Source organism: Ursus americanus, chromosome 34 (genome assembly GCF_024610735.1).
Source record: "Ursus americanus isolate L20-20 chromosome 34, mUrsAme1.1.p, whole genome shotgun sequence".
NCBI classification, from domain to species: domain Eukaryota; kingdom Metazoa; phylum Chordata; class Mammalia; order Carnivora; family Ursidae; genus Ursus; species Ursus americanus.
In genome coordinates this window covers 28,878,115-28,899,829 of record NC_142160.1, presented here as the reverse complement: position 1 = coordinate 28,899,829, position 21,715 = coordinate 28,878,115, and the positions used below count along the sequence as shown (strand labels likewise).

At 37.9% G+C, this 21,715-nt stretch overlaps 1 protein-coding gene across 2 annotated transcripts; it reads left to right on the top strand.

Moving 5' to 3' along the window:
- Nucleotides 1–750: 750 nt before the first annotated feature.
- FAM240B (family with sequence similarity 240 member B) lies at nucleotides 751–21,416 on the top strand. Of its 2 annotated transcripts, XM_045780914.2 has the most exons (4): nucleotides 751–1,190; nucleotides 6,471–6,501; nucleotides 9,725–9,870; nucleotides 20,696–21,416. In XM_045780914.2, exons 3-4 carry the CDS (start codon nucleotides 9,728–9,730, stop codon nucleotides 20,787–20,789), a joined length of 237 nt encoding a protein of 78 aa, XP_045636870.1. In that variant the 5' UTR covers nucleotides 751–1,190; nucleotides 6,471–6,501; nucleotides 9,725–9,727; the 3' UTR covers nucleotides 20,790–21,416. The 2 variants fall into 2 exon arrangements, with proteins under 2 accessions (XP_045636870.1, XP_045636869.1); XM_045780913.2 differs by lacking the exon at nucleotides 6,471–6,501 and having other exon boundaries at nucleotides 752–1,190.
- Nucleotides 21,417–21,715: the final 299 nt, after the last annotated feature.

Sequence of the window (21,715 nt, the reverse complement as noted above, 5' to 3'; positions counted from 1 at the left end):
TAATCTGTCATCTACTAGTTATTCAATTTCACTGCACTTTCTTAAATGGTATATGTATAAACTTCACGCCTGTGATTTCAAGTGCTCCTTGGAGATATTTTGTATTGAGTTTTTCTCTCTTATAAGGCTGCTTTTGTGTAGGTGGTATCCTGTAAAATGGTTTCAGAATTAGCTCCTCTCTCTCCTAATGAAAAAAAAAATCTCATCTGTAAAATTTGGTTCTGCTATTAAAGTGGGCATCCAGTTGAAAGTAAACTGGCTTATTAAAGCACTTCATAGACTCAACATTAAATATTGCCACCTCAGCAAGATAAAATTTGAATATCAATATTAGTCAAGGTTGTCACGTGTCATGTAAACTATAAATTTCTAACCCACTGAAGCAAGTAATAGGTATGCAATTCATAGCCCGGTGGAAGGATTTGATGAAACCCAGAGCTATTTTTGTTATCAGATGAGTGAGTATTCTAAATGTTTTTCCTAAGGACAAAATGTGCTCCCCTGTAACGGGATAAGAGCCACTCTAAAATGAGAAGTCGATCTCACTTGGATGCATTTTATTGGAAAACACTCACCAGGGGTCAATTCCTGCTCCAGCTGGTTAGAGAACTAAGCAGACCGTGATATGTCATCACCAGATTCCATTCAAGGATTAATGGCTCCAAAGTACAAGATGCCTCTCTAAGTCTTCCTGTAATATTACACCCAAGAGTGACTTTTTCCACCATTCCAGTCCCCTTTGCACACCGAGGGTCAGAGGGTGGCTTTTCACAAGTCTCAGAAGGACAGGCACATGGATAATCCAGTACATGTTCTAAATCGTCACTCTTGGTTCAGGCCAAGTCATAGCGCTCATGGGACCGGCCAAAACAGAAGCTCGCTGCCTTTGGAGCTGGTTGGGTAGCAAGAGATGGAATTTATTTAGAGCTGTCTTTCACCACAAGTGAGGCTGCAACATCCCTGAAAAGATATTGTCTGATTCTGCTACTAATTAGGCTCAAATGACCTTGAAAGGCTCAGGGATTTCTGTAATTCCTCCTTCCATATATAAAGGGCTGCAACAATGAGATTGTAAGACAGTGCCTGTGGCCTTCACAAAACAGAGCCAAGGAGTCAGGAGCAGAGCTGTGAAACTTGACCTACTTTGCACTACAGCAGGATATCAGCTCACCTGCAAATTCATCTTTAAGGTACAGTGTGTTGAGCTTGTGTTGTCAGATGTGGGAACAGCTCACATTTGGAGCTGGGAATTGAGATACAATCTTTTTTTTTTAAGATTTTATTTATTTATTTGACAGAGACAGCCAGCGAGAGAGGGAACGCAAGCAGGGGGAGTGGGAGAGGAAGAAGCAGGCTCCTAGCAGAGGAGCCTGATGTGGGGCTCGATCCCAGAACGCTGGGATCACGCACTGAGCCGAAGGCAGATGCTTAACAACTGCACCACCCAGGCGCCCCTGAGATACAATCCTTATACTTTTGTCCTATGTTGGCCACTTGGGCTCATTTTCTCCCCACTTTGCACTGGTTTGAGAATAAGTTTAGACAGAGGCTTTCCATCTCTGATTTCTGCATGTCAACAATGCATAGATTTCAAGTTAAAGAGTATGAAAAAAAATTAGTGTCGATCTCACTGAGCAAGGCTCTCTTAAGATTAAATAAAATACAGAATATATCTCATATTGATTGATGGGTAACTTCATATTGATGGAAACATTCACTGTAGTTCCCCAAACTATGGAGGCTTCTTGGAAAACTGACAGTCAGGAAGGTTAATCTTTAATTTGGGGTTGTTACTTGACTGAGTAACCTGACACTGAAGAAATTAAACTGGAGAATTTTCTTTTGTTTTATTTTCTGTGATTGGCCATTGTGTGGTCCCTAGTTATACAGACGTAAGTACATGAGTCTCACGCAAAGTCAAGGTTTAATAAATGTTATTTGATTATAGTAATATTTATTTAAGAGGGAGTTATTCTTGAAGTGAAAATTAATCTGTAAAGTAAATTTAATAATTGTCATTGGGATTTTGACTTATCAAATTGGAAATGAGTTACTGCAAATAAAACTAATCCTCTCAATACATATAAACTCTAGTTAAAAAAACAAACACATTTTGCTATGGGGGATGCAGAGAAATAGAGCTGCTCATTTATCAGAGAATAGCCCACTTTTGCTAAAGGCCTAATTACTGGTATTTGTCCTTTCCTTATGTGCAAGGCAGCTAGATTTCTCATTTGGGGCGAAGAAACTGAAATACAAACCCCTGTAATGTTGAAAACACAGATTATTCCCTTGACCTTGATGCTGATGGATTTCCCAGACTATTAGAGCTGGAGGGAAACTCAATGAACCTCAGTTCACAGATGAGGAGAATGAAGTGGAATTTATTCAGAGCTGTCTCTCACAAGTGAGGCTGCAATGTCCCGGAAAAGATACTGTCTGATTCTGCCATTAATTAGGCTCAAATGACCTTGAGATTGTAGGACAGTGCAAATCTTTGCCAAAATCTAAAAAAGAAACATTTTAAACAGGAAATGACACTCATAAAATTAAAAAAAATTTTTGAATATATAGATAAATAACTATATGTTAGTAATAATATGATTGAAATAGCTATAAGCCAAATATCATCCAAAGAAAATAGGAGAAATAGAATTATAGCTGGCCCTTTCAGAATATCCACAGTTAGAACTTTGAGCATTTCTTTTTACTTATCTCAAACTATGTATCTTTCCTATTAACACAAGCATGCAATAAAACTGGTTAAAATTTATATTTGTTTAAACGATGAATTCTTTTTACGTGTTAAGCATAATTTAATTAAAAGACATACTGTCTGTAAATCAGTATACCATGATTGTTTATTCATTAATTCAACAAATTTAAGTGCCAACTACTTTCTTTTTTTTTACATTTTTTATTTAAATTTGATTAATTAACATATGGTGTATTATTGGTTTCAGAGGTACAGGCCTGTGATTCATCAGTCTTATATAATACCAAGTGCTCATTACATCACGTGCCTTCCTTGACATCCATCACCGAGTTAACCCATCCCTCCATCCCTCTCCCCTCCAGCAACGTTCAGTTTGTTGAGTCTCTTACAGTTTGTCTCACTCTCTGGTTTCGTCTTGTTTTATTTTTTCCTCTCTTCCCCTATGATCCTCTGTTTTGTTTCTTAAATTCCACATATCAGTGAGATCATATGATAATTGTCTTTCTCTGATTGACTTATTTCGCTTAGCATAATACCCTCTAGTTCCATCCACATCATTGCAAGTAAGCGCCAACTACTTTCCATGGTCTACCTTGAGGTGGCGCATTCAAGTATGTTCTCCTGAGTACAGGACCAGAGACTGTGCTTGTGCCTTTTCACTAAGAGCTGAATACATTGGTCTTTTTTGCCCTCGTGGAGGCTGGAAGTACTTCTTTAGCAGAGGGTCTCTATGTGCATAAACATTCCAACACTCATGTAACTGCAGAGGGCAATATTATACACTCAACATTTAATGCAATTATACTTCTAGGAGTTTATGCTCCTGATACACTTGTATATATGAGCAAAATGTATGACTCGCTGTAATTTTTTGTTAATAGACCCAGACAGGAATTAACTTAAATGTCCATCAATATGAGAATGATTAAATAAATAATGGCATATCCCAAAAAAATGGGGACCATAAAAAACAATGTGGGCTGGTGAGGAAATATCTTCTTACATGAAAAAAGCAAAATGCAGAACAACATATATAGTATTGTCCTACTTGCAAAAAAGAAAATGTTATATACACATATGTATGTGTACACATGCTTTCATGAAAGTGGAAATATCATCATTAATAGCGGATATCTTCAGGAAATAAACCCAGCAGCAATGGGGAAGGAGGAGAAAGACTTTTAGTTTTGTATACTTCAGTACTTTTAAAGTGTTCTGCTGTGCACATACCATATTCACTTTTTTAAATGTAGTTTTAAAAGACCATCTCTGATGATAATGTAAAACTTTGTAACCCATTGGCCAAATTATTTGGGAGATTTTCTGTTGAGAAAGATTGACTAAATTATGGCATACAGTAATTATCATATGCACCCTCAAATATATGGACCATCACAACAAAGGAAACAAAGGAAAAACACTGTCCTATAATATTCAGAGAGAAAAAGGAAAGTGAATGTTCCTCTAAGTCTCCATATTTCTCCTCTCAAGTGTCTTATTTTCTTCAATACCACCACCAACTGTGCCAGTTATTTGCTGTCCTTTGTCAGCCCTATTCACTGTTCCTTCCTCCCAGTCCAACCTTCCTGCTGAATTTGTGCATTTCAACACAGCTGCCTCTCACACCTCTTGAGTTTCTAAGGAATTATGCTTTATTGATCACAACGATCCAGTTTATTTAGAAAGCACATCCTGTGAGACAGAAATTAGGAAGAACACCATCATGACTATTCTCACTCATCAGGGCAATAGAGATGATTAAAGAGGATTTGTTCCAGACATCCCATTTGCTACAAAGAAAAAAAAGTTTCTGGAAACAATGATTTGGGGAAGTTGGAATCTGGTTAAAGCCTACTCTTTTTAAAAAGATACACAGTCGATTTTCTAGTTCAGAAAAAAAATAACAATGAATAGTAGTGACAGTCAGGCACTGAGCTGGGATTTTGGTAAAGGTGGGGAGGAGAGAAACAATATTTTAGCCAAATTTTGTATTTTAGCCAACTTACCTTTCAAAGTTTTTAATAGGAATAGAATATAAATTTGCTAAAGAAGTTATCATTTTTAGCTCAAAATTCTTTGGAGATTTTTTAAAAATATTTTTATTTATTTACTTGAGAGAAAGAGGGAGAGAGATAGCGTGCTTTCATGCGTGCACAAGGGGGGGAGGGGCAGAGGAAGAAGCAGACTCCCTGCTAGCAAGAGCCTGACAGGGCGCTCAAACCCAGGGCCCAGGGATCACGACCTGAGCCAAAGGCAGGCACAACTGACTGAGTCACCCAGGTACCCCTCTTTGGAGATTTTTAATTGACCAGATGAGTGGTGTCAACACAAAATATCATAGGTGTTTTGTCTATTGGACAAGCAAATCCAAAATGCACTGTGTGAAGGGCACCAAATGAAGAAGTGTCCCTGCTCCAGAGTAGTTTAGAGTCCAGTTAATGGGACACGGGTATGGAGACCTAGCTCCTACTCCTACCTCAGCCGGTGTGGAAGCTCTTCATGCTTCAGAAGAGTTGGGAAGACGCAGACCCAGGGTCTTCTCTGTGCATGGCAGGATGGTTTTACTAGCCTCTCAGTTCCCTCCCAGCCCCAATTAGGTGGAGATCAAACGGAACAACCAGGAGGTGACCAATATAAACCTGTAGTGGTTAGCAGTGACCTAGGAGGTGGAGGAGGCTAAATTCTGTTCGCTTTTGCTTTGCCATGTTTCATTTTAACTTTACACGTGCCCAGTGTATGTTGGTCCTGGAATCTAAGACATAGCTACGTGGTTCATGAGGAATTCAGGTTTTCCCCTCCAGTACCTACTATAGGTTTCAAAGACTGGTGACCAAAAGACCAAATCCACCACGAGACAAGCTCTGGTGTTTCATACAATACTTTAAAACGTCTTAAATTAATTATTAACATTTTAAAATAAGGAGGTTATACATATTTTTTAAAATTAGGGTTTCCAGCTTCTCTTGGAAAATGAATATCTGGTAACACTGAACAGTGCTCCACTGGCAATAGTCAGTTGGAGCTGACTGGCTGTGTCTCCTTCAAATGGACCATATGTTCTAGAATTTGCCACAGAGCCTTCTAAACACACCTAGACCAATAATAATAATAATAAATAATAATAAAATAAACACATCTAGACCACACAGGCTTCTGAATCTGTGGCCTTTGATTTGTAGGTAATCAACATTATGTATATAAATTAGACAACCCAGAATTTTGTTAAGCATTTACTGTGTCAAGTGCTAAATATTTACCACAGCAGCCTTTTCAGTTGAAAACTCATTAACCCTGTGAAAGTACATATAATTTCATCTTACAGATGGGAAAACAGAGACTTAGTTCTGTTATTGGGCAAGTAACTTGCCCATGTGGGGTATAGAGGTCTCCTACCTCCTAGTCCAGGGCTCTTTCCTTGATACAGGCAGGGCTCTGCTCCATGACACTCTCGGCTCCAGAGCAGGATATCTCTGTGTGCATTGAAAACATTCCTCAGCAAGAGAATAGCCCATAATTCACAACTGCCGATAGTGTCAGATGTATCCTTTTGTGTAAAGACTATTTTCTAACTTTTTATTTTGAAGTCATTTTGGATTTAGACAGAGTCGCAAACCTGTCACCTGGTTTACTCCAATGATAACATCGTACATAACCAAAGATACATAACAGAACTCCGAAATTAACATTCATATAATAAAATTAACTGCAGACTTTATTTGGATCCACTAACATCTTTTTTTTTTTCCTGTTCCAGGATCCAATCCAAGATACTACATTGCATTTAGGTAGTGTATATATATCATATATTTATCATGTCTCCTTTGTCTCCAATATTCACATAATTTTTCAGTGTTTCCTTGTCTTTTGTGACCTTGACACTTTTAATGAATATTTTGTAGAATGTTCTCAAATTTGAATTTATCTACAGTTTTCTTATAAATAGATAATTTTATGGTGTTAGAGGAGGTATATTACAGAGGCAATGTGCCCCTCTATCAAACTATATTGGGGGCATATAATATCAACGTTGCTCATTGCCAGTGATATGAGCCTTCATCACATGGGTAGAGTGGTGCTTTTTTCTCCCCCGTGAAGTTATTATTTTCACGTCAGTCAGTCACCAAGTCATCCCAGATGCAAACAGAGGGGGATTCAACCCTACCTGTGATCATATGTTAAAAACACAATAGTTAGTAAATTTGGGGAGGGATATTTTTGAGGCTGTACAAATATACTGTTTATCCTTAAAGTTTCATCACTAATTTTATTATTCATCAATGGATCCTGCCTATTGCGATTATTGCTGGGGTGTTTTCATGGTGATTTTCTATTTCCCTCTATCCTTCTATATTTACTCATCAGAATTCTTCTGGAAGAAATAGTTGTCCCTTCACCCTCATTAATTTTTTAAAATAATTTATATCAGTTTGGATTCATTCTTTGGGTTATAATTAATAATCAGGTTATGTATTTTGTTGCTTTGTGATTGCAAGCTCTTTCAAGTTGGCTCCTCTGTCTTTTTGCAATGCCCCCCATGTATTTTTCACTTTTTTTGCTTTTTGGCATAACAAAATGCCCAGTGCCCACCCCACTGTCACTACAGTGCAGTAGCTTCACTCCTATATGACGCCTGCCTGGCCACTGAGAGTATCTAAATTCATGACTTCTTCTGAAGAGTCACAGCCAAAGGTCGCAGCCCCCAAAGTGCTTCCTAACCCAAAGGGAACAGGAAGCAGAACCAACATGTATCAGATTCTTTGGAGCCTGCCCTGATTTCCTTTGGGCTCACCTGGATTTAATTTATTCCTTTAGTGTATGGACACCACCCTGTTTTCTTCTGTTTCTCTTAAACTAGCTCATAATTATGCAACTATGGTGACTGCTAGAATAAATCTTCCTTCCATACCTTCATCCCAAATGGGGCGGATGTGAAATGACAGGATGATGTGAGTAGTCTTTGTACCTGCATAGGCTTCTTTTTTTTAATGAAAAATTATTTAGAAAAATGTTAATTCTAAATTTCAAGAAAAGAAAGAAATTCCAGTGAGTACCTATGTAACCAAACCATCCTTTCTCTGAATACGGAATATCTAATATGAACTAAAATGTTTAGGAGCATCGTGTAATAAAGGAACGTGTGAATAAGTCATGCATTACTTTTGGTCTACTTAAGTTGCAAGTTTGCAAACTTGCCTGTTCTAAGCAAGCACTATTTTCTTATGTAACATTTATATAGGTAGAGTCACATGAGGAAAATGAGAAAACTTAGGACACCTCGGCAGCTTGAACTAAATCCGTAGGAAACCTAATTGCTATAGGGGAACACACATCTATACTCTAGTTCTATGAATGCTGCTATATATTTTTAACAACCCCTTTAACATCAAATGACTAAGAATTTATTAGAATTCTGTGCACTGAATCCATTAGCCTGGGGGAGAAAATAAGTGGGAAATACGCTCTTAAAAGATGGAGCATTTGCTATCTCCAGGCTGGAGCTTCAGAACTCAAGTAAGGCTTAGAGAAAACCTGGAGAGGCTTTCTAGGGCACGACACCTCCTGAGACTGCAGAAGGCCAATAGGTTTGAGCACGTTCCCTACTCAGAAAGTGCGAAAGTCACCCTCCAGACTTTTGCTCAGCATCTGAGATACTTCAGAAAGGCTGTTGGCAATTCCAGGCCAGCTTTCTTTAGAAAAAAAATTAACTTGGCAAGGGTCATTTAATTTAATTTAATGAAGAATAACTAAGAACCTATTATATGTTTCAAGATATCAAAAACAATAGCAAAACAGTAAGGCCCAAGTCCTTCGCCATCTCCAGTCAGGGCCAAAGCTCTTCTCTGAGCAGGTGCTCACCAACAGTCAGAGAAAGATCTTTTCCGCTGTCCTTCACATCTACCTGCCTTCCACAGACACTAAGACCGGGAAAATGAGCAATGTTCACTTAAGAAGTGAACATTTTTGAGTATTAAATGTGCACTTTCATGGGACACACACACATGCCACACAAGGTTGCTCTGGATGTGGCCATTTCCAGATATGGCGACCATTTCTTGTGATGAGAATCTCAGAACCAAGAGTATCCATTTTGAAAATGGACAGACCTAGGTTCAAATTCCACCATCCCATGTTCAGCTATGAGGATATAGGCAAATTCTATTTCTCAGTTGACTCATCTGAACAATGAGTGCAGAATCACCCAGCTCCCAGAGTTGTAGGAAGGATCAAATACAAGTGTGCATAGAAGGCCTATCACATATTATGTGCTCAATAAATGGCAAAGGTGATTGTTATTCTGCGAGGAAAGATGGAAAGAGCATAACATCTATTGATTACCTATTTGCCATATATTGTACTTAGAGCTTCTGCACGTACGTTTCATTTTGTATACATACACACACAACTGTGGAGTGACTGTTAAGGATCATTTCTTCAAGTTAAAATCATAAGTATCATACAAATATAAAATGAATATGAATCAAATATTTTATTTAACTTATGAGAAAACTAGTAAGATATTACAACTAATTCAAAAAGAATAATAAAAAGAACACATATGTAGGCTATCACAAACACTAAGTGAATTTAGAAGTAGATTAAAATTGCTTGGTATCCACACAGCTATCAATTGCATTCCCTTAGACAAAATTTATTTGAATCTCTATGTTCAAGAATCATTTGCATTACCGTATTTTTTCTATAATTTCAGAGTTATAAAGTAGCTCAAAGACAATAAAATGGGCAGGCCTCTGTAGAGTCAGATAGTCTGTAAGGGTTATTAGACATCCTTTTTATTTTTGTTCATTTCAATTTTTTTACTATATTTTCTGACAGAACCATTATTATTCCCATTTGCAGGCGAGGAAACAAAATCATGGTGACTGTGTAATGTGTCTACAGTCAACAAAAGTGTAAATGGCAAGGGCTGGATTCAAATTCACCTTTCATCACTCCAAAATTAGAGTGGCTTTATTTGAAAACTGGGATTTTTTTTCTTCTGTTTTTCAGGGGATGAATAATCAATATATCCGTCGGGAAGTCTTCTGCTGTGAAACTTGTCATGAGCTCAAAAGCTTCTGGGAAAAAGAAATTAGCAAACAGACTTGTTACAGAGAACTGGAAGAAGATCGTCAGGGAAGGAGCGCCCTGAGAAAGTATGTGGATTATTTCTCTACTATTTTTAAATTAGATTTCTGTAGAAATATACCAGATGTGAAGATGGGAGACTGAATTATTTTCATTATCACTGTTCTAAAAATGCAAATATCCAATATGGTATGGTGAAGTCAGTGAAGCCATGAGAAGAAAGGAAAACAAGACCTGGAAGAAGCTTCTTATATTCACAGGTCTTAGAGAAAGGGTCACCACATACCATGCAGAGCCACAGAGGAAGCACCAGGTCTTGCCCAGGTGTCAAAAGACAGAAGCATGGTGAAAATCTAAGCCAGACCTTTTATTGGAGTTTCTGAACAAAAGGCAAGGCAGAGTAAACAGTCTGGTACCTAGCTCTGGGGCCATTTAAGGAAGGGGAAATATGGCTTCATGGGTGAGAATTAGAGGTGGTTGCAGCCCAGAGTCAGGATTGGTTGACATGCTCACAGCAAGCCTTTTGATATCTCTAAGAAAAGGCTAGTCCTTTCCATGGCCAGCAAGCTTCTTAAGATGTCAAAACATCATAAAGTACAGAAAATTCAAGACATGATTAATTCATCTACTCATTCAGACTTACCACCACCCATACCAGGGTTTTTCAACCTAGCACTATTGACATTTAGGGCCATATAATTCTTTAGGGGCAGGGGGCTGTCCTGTGCTTTGTAAGATGTTTAGCAGCATCCCTCAAAATGGTACAGTCCAGTAGGACACCCCTACCCATGTGAGAACAAAAATATTTGCTGACATTACCAACTATCCCCTGGATGGCAAATTCACCCTTTATTGAGAACTAATGACTTATAGATAAGGATGAGTCTTTTTATGTATAAATAAAAGTGAGATTCTATTATTTGTATCTTGATAAACCGAAGAATTTTTTTCCTCACCTCTCCTCTGTTGCAATCCCCAGCACATGACGTACACTAAATTTCAAGGTTAGGTCAACAGATATATGTAAGCATAAAAGATCTCACATCTGGGATGACATATATTAATATTCTTGGGGGAAGGAAAATGTGGTCTTCCTCTCTTTGACAAGTAAACGTGATATTCTTGCCAAAGGAATCTACCGAAGGGAAACATACACTTATGTGAGGTCACATGTGACCACATCACTCTGAATAAAAGAGCCAGCACCTGCCCTCACACATGCAGAGCTTTGGAACAGACAGATCAACTCACCTTTTCAGAAACTATCTGGGTTCTTTCTCCCTAAAATGGGAACAGCCCAGCCAGGCTGTCTGTTTTGCTAAGATGCCGACTCACTGTGGAGGGGCAGCTGAGTATTCTGCTAGTCACAAGGCACTATGCCTCCGTGTTTCTGATCATGCTGAGCTGAAAACGTGTAATTCGCGTGTGTTGAACCAACATTAACTTCTAAAAACCTTTATTAGCTCTGGAGGGGAAATAGTTTCTCTCCATAGCCGAAGAAGAGCTCTGCCACCATTCCAGCTACATTCCTGTTTAACCAGCAAGCAAAATCAGGCTTTTTTACGTGCAGAAGAGTCACATATTAGAGCATCCAGTCCTGGTGGTTCCAGGGGAGTGAGGAAAGTCAGTTGTGTGGTTCCCGCCTTCTTTCACACTCCAAGTCTTGGCCCACAAACCCACTGGGAGTCAAATCCCAGGATGAACTCTTTGTACATCTTCCTTTCCAGAACTCTCAAGATACAGAATGAAAAACGTAATTTGTAATATCATTTTATTTTTATCAAACTATACACAGTCTATCTGTATATATAAGAAAAGAAAATACTCTAAGATACTAAGAACAGTTATTTTTGACTGGTGGAATGGCAGATTTTGTGTGTATAAGTCCTCCTGGTTTTTCCAAAGCTTCTATAAGGATGCTCTGCTGTTTTGTAATTAGACAAAATAAAGTTATGAAAAAGACAGCCAACTGCAAATGGTGCATAGAACAAATGCATTCACAAAAAATCAAACAATTTTTTTAAATTTTAAAATAGATTAAACAAATAATTCTCCAGATTCCCATGTGCCCCAGAAATGACCCCTTCTACGTTGGGGCACTTTTCTCTCTTCTATAACCAAGAGAACGAATCTTCAAGATGTGCTCATCATGAAACATTTCATCATTGTGTCCCACAAATAAATGTTTAAAGATGTGAACAGAGCCTCTGCACTGAAAATCTTCAAGAGCAGGGGAATAGAGGCAGCTTGCTGTGGTTCCCCCCTCTGTTCTGGAGTCTCACTTACCAGAGCTGTTTCCCTTATCAACTATGCATAAAAAACCCAAAGCCTTTCTTATTTTGGCAAACACTGAATGAAAACCTAATGGTTTTGTTACTATTTCTGCTAAATATCCCAGATTTATTTTCACACCAAAACCGGAAAGTTGGAATATTTGTTTAAATCCTGATGATCTGAACAAACAGTTCGAAACAGAATAATAGTGTACCTTCCAATACACTTGCAGATCAGTGAATGTCATAAACCTGAACTTCCCTATTCTAGTGCTGTGGCCTATACCTCCCCATACTCCACCATGATAAGCACACTCTCCCAACATACATACATAATACTCACTGTCTTTTTTATTCTACTCTCCACTTACAAAAGGCAAATTCAAGCCACTGTGCAATACAGAAATGTTCTAAGTGAATGCTAGAAGACAAAAACCTTAAAATTTTCCACCAACCCCTTTGCTGATAGAACAAAATCAATATTGCTTTATGTTCTTCTCTGCTGGTCCAACGAGCAAGCCTTGTGCCAGAGCTGGGTAGAGTGGAAACAGGTGTTTTGCCATGGATATGCTTGTTAGCACACTCCTGTAGGCTCACTGATAGAGGAATTCAGCCAGAGCTGCAGAGCATCTATTTACCCCGGTAACTGGTATACCTGGCAGAGGCCTTGTGAGATCATGAAGAAAGGTGAGTGACTCCAGAACTAGAAACCTCTTACTTTCTCTGAGTGTGGCCAGAAAGAAGCAACACAACTGGCATAGGGTTGGTCCATAGAGAAGCTGAAAAATGCTTGCAAATAACTAATGGAGACAATTTGAGAATAGTCAGATGCATTGTAGGTATGATGACCAAACCTCCTGGTTTTGCGGACAGTCCAGGTATACACCTATCATTTTGTTATAATTACAGATTATAATTTTCCCTTTTATTTTAAAAGTATTTCAGTTTAGATGATAAATTATATGAACACCTAAGTCTAAATGATCAGCTTGTAACTGTAACTGAGAAACTGTGCAGTGCTTATATATATATAAATAGTGGTTTAGTATAAGAATAGTCTTCAAAATACCTCTTCAGAATTTAGCAGAATTCACAGCATCAGGTAGACATAAAATCTGGTGGACTTGAGTGGGAAAAGGGGTTTATCAAGCCTCACCACAAGACCACTCACCTCCCTCTGCTTGATTCCTGCTTGTCAGCTGTGTCAGTCAGGATGCTTTCAGCTGCAGGTAACAAAATATCCAACTCATAATCTCCTAGCTAGATGAAATCATTGTTTCAAACTTGTTATAAAATAAGATTTAGTCTAAAAAGAACACCAGTGAGAAAAAAAATTAGATTTTTCATTAAACTGAGGACGGGGAATGTGATTAGTAAACTTACTTGGTCAGATCATTAGGGCCAGGGCTGTCAGCCTGTGTTGGTTGTTGGAGCTCTGCCCCACCATCAGGCCAGGGAGCTGTAGGTCACAAAGAAACCAGGATCAGGCCCATCTCTCTTTACTAAGGAAAAACTACTATAAAGGCGTGTCTGTTATTTTACTGGAATAGAAGCAGCAACATCATTGTCTGACCTTTCGTATTCAAACAGAAGTACAGAGATTGTAACGGAGTACCAAGATCTGGACTGGGAGATCAAGAACTCAATAAACTATAAACTCTTTGATGACAGGGATTATTTTAGTAAAATATTTTTTACTAAATTTTACTCTTCTTTACATATGGTAGAAACCACAGAAGTGCTCTATTCAGAGCTCCTTCAAGACAGCTAGCCATGGGGCACATAACTGACTGAGAACTCTAGCTGCCACCCTTCTGGATCCACCACTGAGCTTGAGCTGAAGCCACACTTAACCCTGACAGCTCCTAGCCCATGACTGAGCATGGCAGAGGAAACTAGTTCTGGGCAGTTCCTGCATGACAGAGTTCCTCTGCTGGGCAACTTGCCCAGGGCCTCCCCATCAACCCAGCCCAAGCTTTTTTAGAACTATGCTGTGGGGTGGAGCTCTTCCTACCCACATTTTTCCCCCTCCCTCTCCTTCCACAGTGATCAGGCCAGCATGGAAGTCTGAAAGCTGTCCTGACCACTTCGGTTCACTCTCCACCTTTATTTTTCATGGGTGATTCCTGCAAGTCTGCTTCTTGTAGGATCCAAACTGACACATATATTTATGTGCCTCGCACATGATTTAAAAAATCTAATTTTGTGCCCAACTGCTCATCATAGGTTCCCAGTTAGGACATTACTATTCTAGTTTAAGAATCTCAGAAAAAACATCATGTGTTCTAGTCAAACCCCATACTCCTCAGGGAGAATCTGTGTTCCTATATATTAACTACAACTCCTCCAAAAATTAGATGAATCTAGAATAATAAATAGTAAATATTGTTTGGTCTCCATGTGAAAAGTGAGGTCAATATTTGTAGGCATAAGGGAAAATGTTATCTTCAAGCTTCAAATGCCGGTTGTATTGCTCTCTATTGTATCTCAGTCTGCACACCAATTTTTAAGCATTACCTTTCTCATATTGACCTTCTTTACCACATAATAAAAGGTGTGTATATGCACTTATATTCACCAGTTTACTGAGAACCCAAGATAAATGGAAGCAACACAATGATAAATAATGTTGATCAGAAAGGGGCAGCAAACAGTCTAAATATTCAGAAAACAAGATTTAAAGAAAACTTGGGTAGATAGAGTCCTGAATCCTTCACCAATAAATAGTGTTATAGCCATTATAAAAAGTGGATAAATGTGTCATGAACCCCAGATTCCTAAACTCTGTTCCTAGAATAAATTCATCGTTTCAAATGTGTTAATTTGGTGAGAAGCAAAGGGCAAGATTGGGTGGGTATGAGATTTATTGGGGGAAACACCTGTCAGACAAAAATAGGGAGGAAGTTGCGGTGTGCTAATAAATGTTTAAAAACTGGCTCTCTGTGCAGAAAATGTACATGTGTGTATACATATGTAAGTTTATCATAAATTTCACAGGTATAAAGGATGTGTAGCACAAAATTCACAAATATTAAGAAAATATACAATGCTCTTTATTATAAATTCCATATAGCTAACTGATTTTCATAGTATGCTTTTATTGGTTTTTGCCACCCTTTTTCATCCATAGCCAACCTATAGTTGCAATTCAACCATGATTTGACAAAATCGGACAATGAACACTTAATTACTATTAATTTAACAAGTAAGTCAGATCAAGGATAGTTTTCTAGCCCTGGAAGAATATTTACACAATCTATCTGTATGCATGTATTTATTTGTTTGATATTTGCAATGTCATAGCTATAAACACAGCACACTCCTAAATTTAATCAGCATTATTAAAATTGTCTCCATCACTTTAAAAGTCTAAATGAGGGGGGTCATGTGGTCTCTGTTGCAACTACTCAACTCTGTCATTGTTGTATGAAAGCAGCTGTAGACAATATGTAAACAAAGGGGCAGCACTGTATTTCAGTGAAACTTTATTTACATACACGGGCAGCTGGCCAGATTTGGCCTGAGGGCCAGTCCTTTGTCCAGACAATGAACAAAACAATAAACCAGGCCATGATTTGTAGTGTTTGCCAACATCCATGTTGTAAATGGTCTATTTCAAGCTACCGATGTGACATCAATGAAGATGAGCTGAGAAGGCAGTGGCATCCCATCATATAATAATTTCACCATATAAATGTAATAGGCCTAAATAACCTGAAGATCATAGATTATTATAAAATGCAGTAAAATAACTAGAAACTGATGACTTTCACATAGTTATGACTGTTTTAATATAATTAAGAATTAATATAATTAATATAACATTAAATTAATAATCTTAATAAATTTAATAGATTAAAATTAATATAATTTAATTGTAATTTTATAATTTACTCTTAATAATGTTTATATTTAATAATCAGCTTACGAAATCCCTAAAAAATTAATAATTGTCCTCACAAACTAATAGCACCCCACTCGGAAGAGCCAGAGAAGTTAAGGAGAGTCATCAGACTGTGATAGAGGTCTGACCTCCATGAAAGAGAAAGGGAAGGAAGTGGAGCTGGGTTAGGCAGCAGAATAAGCCTAATAAAGTTTTGGCCAGACTAATGGGAAGTCCTTGAGTCATAGGCAACTGTTTGAAGAAGTTCTGCACCTTGCAGAGAGAGGCCTGCATTAGTACCTCTGGTGTGCTCAGTCACTGGCTGAGACGATAGCCCAAGAAAGGTTTGGTCTTGGTGCAAATGCTTGGGGCAGGTGTAGACGGGAAGTAGTTGCAGATGCGAAGTTAGCTATGCTCCCCACAGCAGCATCTCTGAGTGGCACGTTTTCACGCCCACTATTTCCAGGAAAAGTTAAAGCCCCTTTAATTAGTGAATGAGTTCACATTATATTAAGAAGTTCATCAAGTTCCATGAAATACACAGGAATTTCTTTAAAAACAGTCATTAGTGAACTTTAAAAGATCTCAATCACAAAAGTCATGTGCGTGATTTAGTTAAAGACCCTTTTAGAGATCCTTAATAAAGGGAGATTGTGGGCCTGGAAGTTGGTTACAAGTTAAAATACAAGATGCATACTTAATAAGCATAATGAAGAAACACAGCTTCTGAAAATTACTAATAGGTGGGTATCAACAGAAGGTCATATAAGTTCAATAAATCATCACTTCCTAAGTAAAGTGTGCAAAGAGCTGTGAAGCTGCTGCCTGCTTATCGGAGAGCAGCCATTCCATGTTTTATCTCACCATTCAAACAAGCAAACTGTTATTTTTATGTCCGTCACTTTAACTTGAGGTAGAATAAGGATATAACCAATGTCTTAACATTATTCCCCATATCCCTAATTCTTCTCTCAATACTTCAACTTTCAATCCTTGGTTGCTAATATGCTCAAGCATTAAGCTAAGTTAAGTTACCTAACAACAGGTGGACACTCCAGATTCTTTACATTCTTTCCTGGGCCTATAATTGAGCAGAGTTTTAAGTGAGAAGCTTCCAGGAGCTGAACAGTAATAGGTGCCTAAAGGCTTCAAAATATTTTTAATAACGTACTGGCTTCTAGGAATCTTTCCAAGGAAAATAGATGGGTATGTGAAAAAAGTATTAAGTATTATTACACTCATTTTACGGTTATTTATGAGTGAAAAATTAAGGTTGAATCCAACTTTTAAATCCTTTTTGGTATATTCTGATTTTCCTGCAGTAAGCATGCATTACTCTGCTTTAGCAATGTTATGAACTGAGTTGTATCCCCTCAAATTCATGTTAAAGTCCTAACCCCCAGTACCTCAGAGTGTGACTGTATTCGGTTATAGGGCCTTTAAAAGAGTGAGACCTTTAGTGTGGGCGTAATCCAATCTGATTGATGTCCTAAGAAGAGGAGATTAGGATGCACAAAGGGACACCAGGAATGCACACACACCCAGAGGAAAGGTCACATGAGAATGAAGCAAGAAGGCCATCTGCCAGCAAAGGAGAGAGGCATTGGGAGAAACCAAATCTACTGACACCTTGGTCTAGGACTTCCAGCCTCCAGAGCTATGAGAAAATAAATTTCTGTTGTTTAACCCCCCCAGTCTGTGTATTTTGTTATGGCGGCTCTAGAGAACTAATAACATTACCCAATCTTTTCATTTTGGTTATCTTTATATTTATGAAATGAACACATACGCTGAGTATGAAATGCTCATATATTAGAAGTGAGTATCCTTCTTACTTAGGCTCCTAGACCAGCTCTCCAGGGAAAGCTGACATCAAGTTCCCTGTGTATCTTTCTCCAAAGCTTCAATTTGAATAAGCAAATAAATATGTGTGCTATATTTTTATGCAAAATGAGACTACACTATCTTCACTAATCTGCACCTTGTTTTTTTTAACTTACCCAGAAGTTTTTCTATATAAGCACATTCAGTTCTTCTTTAATGTTTTCCATTATAGTGATGTTAACAGTTGATTTAACCAATCACATCAAAGAACACTTAGGTTGTTTTTCATTTTCTGGCTTCACAAACAATGTTGTAATAAGAATACTTGCACATACATTTTTGCATAGTGGATAAGAATTATGGAATAAGTTCATAAAATGAAAATATTAAGTCAAAAGATGAGTTCTTTGTTGTTTAATTTTGACTTCTTGACTTCTTTTTTTTTAAAGATTTTATTTATTTATTTGACAGAGATAGAGACAGCCAGCGAGAGAGGGAACACAGCAGGGGAGTGGGAGAGGAAGAAGCAGGCTCCTAGTGGAGGAGCCTGATGTGGGGCTCAATCCCATAACGCCGGGACCACGCCCTGAGCCGAAGGCAGATGCTTAACGGCTGTGCCACCCAGGGGCTCCTGACTTCTTGACTTCTTGTCTTCCAAAGATGTTGTATTGATTTAAACTCCCACCCTGAGTATGGGAGTGCCGATTTCCATAATTGCTCACACTGTGTGTTGTCAAACTCTTAATCATTGTTAATCTGACAGGTGAAAAATGGCATCTCACTGTTTTAAACTGAATTTAATTAATTATAAGTTTGGTTGACACCTTTTTATATGTATAGGAAACAGCTGGATTTCTTCTGGTACAGCCATTTTATATCCTCTGCCCATTTTACTATAGATTTTCTTTTTCTCAATTGATTTATAAGCACCATGCATTTCTTTTCATGTGTATATATATAGTTCTATGAGTTTTGACAGATGCTTAGAGTCATGTAATTACCACAATCAAGATATAGTATAGTTCCATCACTCTGAAAAATCCCTCATGCTGCTCCTTTGTGGTCAATTCCTCCACCAATTTCCAATCCCTGGCAACCACTCATCTGTTCTTTATCCCTATAGTTTTGCTTTTTCCAGAATTCCATAAATGAAGGATATAGTATGTAGTCTTTAAGTCTGGCTGTTTTTACTCAGCAAAATATATTTGGGATTAATTATTGTTGTGCATATCTGTTATCTATTCCTTATTGTTGCTACTATTCTGTTGTGTGGACATATCACAGTTTGGTGATCCACTCCCCACTTGAAGGACATTTAGGTCATTTCTAGTTTTTGATGATTATGAGTAAAACTGCTGTAAACATTTGCATACAGATTTCTGTAAAACATAGGTCTCCATTTCTCTTGAGTCAATACCCAGGATTAAGATTGCTTGGTCATATGATAAATGCCAAATCATTTTCCCAACTGACTATACCATTTTGCATTTTCACCACAATGTAAAAGAGCTCCAGTTACTCAGCATTCTGACCAACACTTGATTTGAGTTTTGTTTTAAGGGTTTTTAAAATTTTGTTGGGGTTTTTTTGGGGAGAAGGGATTAGGAGGGGACTTTTTTGTTGTTCTTCTTTTTTGTTTGGGTCATTCTATGAGGTTAGTGTTACCTCCTTGTAGTTTTAATTTGCATTTTCCTAGTTATGTTAAGCATTACTTTTATGTGTTTATTTGCCATCCATACAACTTCTTTGGTAAAATGTCTGTTCAAATTTTTTGCCTATTACATTGTTTTATTTCTTCACATTTAGTTTGAACTTTATATATTCTAGAAACAAGTCTCTTAACAGATATGTGCTTTGCAAATATGTTCTCCATTTATGGCTCACTTTTATTCTCTTTTACAGTGTCTCACAGAGCAAATTTTTAATTTTGATAAAGACCCAAATTTTCTTTTTTTCTGTGAATCATGCTTTTTGTGTTGTATCTAAGAATTTTTTCCTAACCCAAGGGAAATAATGAAGATATTATTTAACGGTTTTGTTTTTTTTTCTCTAGAAGTCTTAGTCTTACATTTTATACTTAGGTTAATTTTGTATAAGATGTGGAGTATGGATTAAAGTCCTTTTTTTTTTTTAAAGATTTCATCCATTTATTTGAAAGAGAGAGAGCTGAGAGCACAAGTGGTGAGAGGTGGGGTGAGAGGCAAAGAGAGAGGGAAAAACAGACTCCCCACTGAGCAGGGAGCCCCATGTGGGGCTCATCCCCAAACCCTGAGATTATGACCCAAGCTGAAGGCAGAAGGCAGATACTTAACCAACTAAGCCACTCAGGTACCTCTAAAACCCATTTTTAAAATATGCATGTATGATGCTCCAGCACCATTTGTTTTAAAAAAAAATTCCTTCCTCCACTAAGTTGCCTTTGTCTCTTGTCAACAATTAATTGACTGTATTTGGGTATATTTATCTCTGGACTCTATTCTGTTCCATTGACCTAATTGTTCCTTCACCAGTGTCATACTGTCTTGATTATGATAGCTTTATATTAAGTCACAGAATCAAATAATGAGAGTCTTCCAACTTCCTTCTTCAGAATTGTTCCTAATCTAGTTCTTTTGCCTTGCCATATAAAATCTAGAGTCAGCTTGTCGTTTTCTACCAAAAAGGTTTGCTGGGATTTTGTTTGATGCTACATTGAATCCACACATCAGTTTAGGAAGGAACAAATTTATAAAACTATATATTCATAGATTTTGCTCTTTTATCTATTGATTTTTTTCTTCATTAATTTGTAAAAGCCATCTGTTTCTCTTAAAAATATTTGTTAGAAGGAAAACAAAAACAAAAACAAAACCTCAATTGGACCAGCAGATACGGAGACAAAAGCACTAACCGTTTATATTTTTCCCTCCTCAGGCTCAGAGAAGAATGGAAACAGAGACTGGAGAAAAGGCTGCAGATGCTGGACAATCCTGATGAGAAGAAAAAGCAGGCAAGCACAGTGGGCTGAGAGCTGCCTGCTTCCCCCACTTGAAAGATAACAATCCACCAAGGGCACTCTTCTAGGAGAAAAATCTAACACCCAAGCTATGTTGATTTCCGAAGCAGGACACTCTCTATTCACTTTCCCATTTGTAAGGGATTTACATGTGGAACCTCCCCCAGTGCTAATGGGAGTCATTATCCAACTCAATCCTCTCTGTACAGGACAGAGTGACCGCCAATGTGACAGGGAAGCTCAGGTTATTTAATATAAAAAGCTCTTAGAATTAACACTCCCCAGGATTCAAAGATCCATGTAGTGTAATTTATTTCCACATTTTCTTTTCATTTTCAAATCTGAATGTTTTATCTAAGCTTATCAAGGGCGATGACCTGGATGGGAATTTGGCTTCCCTGGATCTTTTCTGGAAAAACAGAGTCAATCCTTTCTTCCTGTCCCTCTTTTTGTGAATATAGAAATGCAACTACTTAAAAAAATAAGGCTATTATTATAAAAGTAATAATTTATTAACAATACACTTTGAAAATGAACTGAACTATCTTTCTCTTCTCTTCATATGAATTTTTTTTCTCATAAACGTCTTTAATTGGAAACATGAAACAAGATAATCCTTAATAAACTTGGTTGTTGTGCCCTCCCTGGAGTGTGCCCTGTGTTAACTCCTTCATGCCTGTATTGGTTAGCTCTCTGGGGCTAAAGGAAGTGTCAGCTCCAGCTGCCCCCAGACACATTCTGGATTTTACAGTCACCCTCACTGTAATCTCTTCTCAGTTCCAGAGAATGAGGACAGTGCTGGGCAGATTCTATCAGTCACAGTAACTAGGGTTCTTCTACCCACAGAATCCTCTCTGGGGGGCAGGAACAGAGAAGGGGGCCCTGAGCACCAACAAATGCAGGTGGCCAGAGGAGAGGGACCCAAGGGAGATACCCTG